At 41.0% G+C, this 6,271-nt stretch overlaps 1 protein-coding gene across 1 annotated transcript; it reads right to left on the bottom strand.

Annotated features, from left to right (window-relative positions):
* Positions 1–421: 421 nt before the first annotated feature.
* LOC104879507 (DEAD-box ATP-dependent RNA helicase 7) lies at positions 422–928 on the bottom strand. Its single transcript, XM_010652473.1, has one exon. It carries the CDS (start codon positions 926–928, stop codon positions 422–424), a length of 507 nt encoding a protein of 168 aa, XP_010650775.1.
* Positions 929–6,271: the final 5,343 nt, after the last annotated feature.

Raw genomic sequence — 6,271 nt, 5'->3', positions numbered from 1 at the left:
GAATCAATTCCATAAATTCCATCGCTTGGAATTACGAAATTTAATTCTTGCTTATTTTAAAACATTTTAAAAACAGATGAGGTGTGAAAATTGCTTGCTAGAAAGAAAGATGACAACAAAATTTTATTGAAAAGTGGAACTTTTAGGACCTGAAAACTCTAAGGATGAAGGATGGGAGAGTTGGGATTATTTGAAAACCGGAATTTGGAAAAAAAAAAATATTTACAAAATGGGGTTTGGGAAAATTATTTTCAAAATCAGAGGGGGAGGAAATGGAAGATGACACATGGCTCCAAAGGTTGCCTGCCAAAGGTGGTTATGCAAGCCGGGAACGCGCAGGAGTGGGCCCAGGGTAGAAATAACCTCATAGGAATGAAGTCCTGATCGTGATAAATCTCTCATGAAGAACTATTGAGCCGCGTTATCCACCTCTATCTAACTGCATCCAGGAGCTTTCAGTTGCTACATCAAACACTGCACCATTTCCATCAGTAGTGAAAGCAAGGCCCTGAATTGATCCAACCTTTTCCTTAGGTAAGAATCTTCTCAACACCCCATATGCAAAAGATGGTATGTAGATTGGTTTCCTAGCCTCAAGGAATACAGTCACAAGGTTTTCCAGGGTGGTGAGAAATGATCTACTCTTCATCTCAGTATAACCAAAAGCCTTTACAAGTGCCATTGCAAGTAACTCAACGGCTGATAGATCAGAGGTATTTAAGAACTCCTCAGCAGTAGATTTGAATGCAGGAATTACCTTATCCGAAACTTGAGTGATTGATTCTGTAGCTTCTACACCAACAGATTTGGCAATATCAGCAGGTTGAGGAGCAGATACAGGTTCAAATTTTACTCCAGACTCTCTTTCTATCTTAGAGATACTTGACTTTCTCAGATCAAAAGCATTACAGCAACGCCAACATTGCATGCTCTTCTTGTGCGTACAGATCGATGGATGTAAGCTTCGACATCTCAAGGAGGTTCACATTGAATGATTAACTGCATGTCTTTGATGTCCAACCCTCTTGTCATTACATTAGTGGCCATTAGTTTTATGAAAGAGTGGGATCCGGGGTGTAAATGAACTGGTTAATCAACCATGTGTTCATCAACATCCTCTGTTAATCTATTTGCTTCTGGAGTGAGGTCTGGTTAATAGAGCACAAGGGAAGTTGGCAGCCTTCATCCTCCTATCACCCCATGAGAAGTCATTCTAGTAGGCACATCATTCCAAGACCGTGTGAAAGCGATCCAAGTGAAACTCTTGGGATTTAACTTTGAAATGTTGCTACTGTGTCGTCTTAACTCCACGTCACTTCAAAGTGAGATGCTGGTGCAGCTTTCTTCTTTGTCTTAAGATATAGGAACTGGTGTGCACCTTCCAGCAATTGCGTGAACACCAGTGTACTAAGCAAACTTCAAAACTGCCCTATGCCCATAGGGCCTAGCAGACTGAACGATGATGTCTTTATGGTTCTCAATAGCAGGTATCACCCTGACTACAAGCTGCAGCTTCTCCCATGTTTTTCAAAGGTTGATGGTGTAAATATCATCGTTGCGACGCTTGAGGATGTAACGTTCCATCTGGAAGTTACAGTTCTTGGTTCCGAGGTGAACTTCGACGAACATCATCAGTATGTCCTGTTTCTTCTGTGATAGAGCTCTAGTGGGAGTCGTCATTTGGAAAAATGAGGTCTAAAGGGGTAGCCTAGGTGATGGAAAATAGGGGATGGACCTTGACATGAAGTTTCCACTAACATTGAAAACGTTCATGCGTGGAACATGAAGTTTCTCATCAAGCTTACTAGTCAGCCTGTTTGAACTCAAATCCAAAAAATACAAGTTTTTACAACTGCAAGACACTCTGGTGACTGCCCCTGTGAAATGGTTTTGGGCCAAGTTTACCAATTCCAAGTTGCTGCAAGACGTCTTTATCGCTCCATTATCTCGTCATGGCAGTTGGACCACCAGTTTCTATCTCATCTAAAACATATTTTATGTGTGCCATTCTTTCTTTAAGCTCTGAACCATCTTCCTAGAAATCGCTGGAATTGGAGAAATCTCACCACCACCTTTCTTATTCACGTTGCTCATGCCACCACCTCCCCTTCTCATGTTTTCTCTCTCTTCTTTTCCATAGTCTTCCTTAATAGTGAAGACAACTTTATTTTCTAGAAGATTATCCCAAGCTTTCCCACTCAGAATGTATCGAATAGAAAATTTCAGAAAGTCAAGTGGAACATAGGTAACAATGTTGTACAGCCAGATGACTCTAGCCCAACCCCAGTCGATTCCCTTAATCTTTGTGCCGAGTGTTCACAAAGATGACATAGGGTGCATCAACGAGGCCTCTGTATCGTGAAACTGGAAGTAGATTCAAAGCAAAAAGTGTCAAAGCAAGAGGCGTCAAAGCAACTCCTATATTCCAGAAAGGAACACGCTCTAGATGAAGAATATAAGAGGTTTCATCCCATCGAACCTTGAGGTATCTCCATTTTGGTCCAAACCACCTTATGAAAATTTCATCTACAGAGATTGCATACCAAGTTGTAGCATGAACGCCAGAATGCATACTGTGACTAGATATGACTGAAGACGGGTCATTGCTCAGTTGTCTCCATTTTTTCTTCCTTCACTTTACCTCCCACTCGACATTCAAGGTGAGTCCACGTCTTCGTGAGACATGGCAACTGATATTCTATTAGTGCCCATGCAACCTATAAGGCTGCTTCTTGTGTTACTGCTCATTGGTGAAATATATTAAAGGTGAGGGCAGTGCAGTCACATACTCTAGCATCTCCACAAAAACCTTTTCCAGATTGTGTAATTGCCCTGTTTACGCTTAATCATACCATCAGCATAAGAGATCTGTGGGTCATGAGAAGGCACAAGCACAAAATGTGAAGCAAAGAAATGGTTTCATGAAGAAGATACTGGAGTTGAAAAATGATGAGCAGTTACTGGAGCTTGGTGTGGGATGCCTACATGTATCATCAATTCCAAATGCAATGCTAGGTTTTTTTTTTTTTTTTGCATCAATAGAAGATGAAGGTAAATTCCCCCAATTCATTAACATCAGTGGATGCACTCAGATCAACATGGATAGTATCACTCACTACAAGATATGAGTGAACTAGCTTGGTCTTCATGTCCAACACCTTCTGGAAACTCATTTTTTGGGAAACTAAGAGTCGACACTGAAGACGCACATGAGGAAAAATGGAGGTGGATTTGTGGAAGAGAAATGGTGAGGGTGGTAGTTGGGGTAGGTGTGAATGAGGTGGAAAGTGAGTATAGTGGTGGGTTTGATAAGTGGACATTAAAAACGGGTATGAATGATGTAGGAGGATATGGACATGGAATTAGTGGACTGAGTGGTGGGGCTTAGTGAGAAATGGGTATAGGAAAGATGGCCAAGTTTGCATGGTTCCCATGCACGTGGGTGGGTGAATTTGGGATGTTAACAAAGGCTTTGGAAGGAGCTTGGACAACCATGCATGCGTGGGGTTTCATGGATATCGAGAGGTGGAGCTATGGGTATGATGGTAGAATAAGTTGCGGGACCAGTTACTTGGCGCGTTTCGGAACCAGTAGATGCCTGGTATTCAACTTCTTTTGTTCCAACAGCAGCAAAGCCTTGCCAATTTCACGTATGACGCGAAGAGTCAAATGACCATCTAACTGGATTGCTTTAACCTCTTCTTGAATACGTGATATAATTCCTGCAATATGTCCTTTGGAAGGAACACTTCCACGTCTGAGCACGGGGAATACAACATTGACCAGATCTGACGGGAGACCCAAACATAGGGCCAAGAAAGATGTTTGGAAGATTTCAATGGCAGCAATCATCTGATCTCTTCTTTCTGAACCGATAACTGATAGAACCTCCTTGACTTTTGTGTCATGAAAAATCCTTTCAAGAAGAACCTACATCATGGCAAATAACTTGGAGTACTCTGAAGTAAATATCTCTTAGACAAATGGGATCACCCTCTTGCATGTACATTAATTATGCAATGACGATCTCCATGACAGCGAGCCTCAATGGCGTGCCAATACAAATTATCCTCCCACGGAAAGGCAATGAAGGTAAGTCCGGTGGAGTCCTCCTTAGCTTACATTCTCTTGTACAAGTCAGGTCTTCTCAATTGGGTCCACTGACCCAGTCTTCAAGGTATATGTATCAAGCAAGCCAACATGGGACTTCACTTACCACAATGGCGAGCGATGCTGACTCTGCTGGGAATTCTAGTTTATCTAGCAAATATCAACAACTAAACAACCCAATCCAACCCATGCCCTTCTTCAAAACTGCCATCTCCATTATTAACCTCTAGAGACTTCTATTCAGTCACCTGCTTAAGAAATATAACCTTTCCAGAAACTGTGATATTCAAGCTAAGATTTCTGGAATGAAAACCGGTAAGGATTTGAGCCAGCTGCTTTAACCTTGGAAGCGAGGGAGGAAATCCCAGCTACTAGTAGAACAAATGACTAAGCAGAAGTGGGAAGAGACATAGTTGAACCCACTGAACCAATCCTGAGCTCTCTCGGAGACACCCCGATCAAGATGGCCAACCCAAACATGATACCCAACACCAAATATACCAGAAATAGAGGATACAATGAAGGAAAACAGAGCATGCATAAGAGGAAGTAACATTGTTAAATCTAACTCCCTCTCATGATGATCAATGAGCTAGATATAAGTGGAAAAAATCTCAAGCAAATCCAAAGCACAAGTGCAAACAATAATCCTAGACGCCTCATAGTGGATATGATAAAGAGAAACTCACCAGTTTCTTTCAAAACAAATCAAGGAGACAGAGCAAGAACCAGCAGCATAGATGCATGAATGGTGCAAAAATCAACAGAGACACCAAGCAAAATAACACCCAAAAATGAGGAAACACATAATTAACAGAGAACGTACCTGGGGTGTCTTCTTGATCCAGATTCACTCGTCTGCAAACTCTCCTTCCTTTCCAAAAAATAAACCCAGAAATTTATGCTCCTTAGCTTCTGCTCTCCCTGTTTATCCCAAGATTGACTTGTTCCCTCACAGTTCACTCTCTCTAGTTCTCTCTCTCAAACTTTCTTTCCCCCGAAAACCTCCCCAAAACCCCAAAAAAAATCTGTTGTTGTCCCCCTCCTATCTTGCCCTCCAAGCTAAAGAAAATACCCCTTCCAAATATCTCACCTCTCTCTGCCAACAGAATACGCTCCTCCACTCTAACGGCCTGCAGTTTTTCTCTAGAATATTCCATGATACGTGTCGCCACTCTATTGCCTCTTCAATCCACTATTATGATTCCCTAGCAACCAGCCAAGATGACATGTGGTCTCCCAGAATTGTGACACGTGGTAAAATAAGCTATAGAAAATGCATGAAAATGAGCCCCAAAATGGGTCTACACTTCTATAAAAAGCAATATTTTCTACATTTTATATTAAGCTTTTTTTTTTTTTTTTGTTCAAATCATAAAATTTTTAAACCAAATTAGCCAAACAAATTTAGAAGCTTTTATTGAATTAGAAAAAAATTGGCTTTTCAAAAATCAATTTAAACAAGATTTAAGTGATTTTTTTTAAAAGAATTAATCGATTAAAAGGGATAAAATAATCCCCAAATTTGTGAATCTAATCATTCTCATATTTTTACTTGAAAAAGAACTCATTATTGACATAAATATCATTTATCATTTTAAATATTTACATGTAGGTTTTAAAAAAAATTATTATTTTTACAATATATATATATATATATAGTAGACCCCATTTGGGCATGGTTCATTTTTTGTTTCTGCAGGTTATCTTACCAGGTGCCACTATCCCAGTGAGCCACGTTTCGTCTCCTTGGTGGCCATTATAGAAACAACATTGCTTTTTGGGAGACGAATACGAGGATGACACGTGGAATGAACATTCTGGAAGGAGGTTCTTTTGGCATTGCAGACCGTTACGAGGAGCGGATGAGAGAGAGGATATGCTGGCAGAGGTATGAGTGTTTTTGGGAGGTTGGCTGGGAGATATTTTGGGGAGATATCCTTTTCTTGGGTAGCAAGCCAGACGGGGGAGGGGAGAGGAGATTCTTGGAGCTTCAGAGGAGGTGCGTTTGGAGAGGTTTTCATTACTCTGGAGATATTTGGAGATGGGGTTTTTTATGAGGAGCTCTAGGCTGGTAACAGAGAGAAAAAAACACTAAAGGGAAAAACGGACGAGAATGAGAGATGTAGGGACCCCTCCCCCTGATGACACGTGGCACGCA

This window comes from Vitis vinifera, chromosome 5 (assembly GCF_030704535.1).
Source record: "Vitis vinifera cultivar Pinot Noir 40024 chromosome 5, ASM3070453v1".
Taxonomy (NCBI): Eukaryota; Viridiplantae; Streptophyta; class Magnoliopsida; order Vitales; family Vitaceae; genus Vitis; species Vitis vinifera.
The sequence above is the reverse complement of the archived record's forward strand: the minus strand, read 5'-3'. Positions and strand labels throughout refer to the sequence as shown.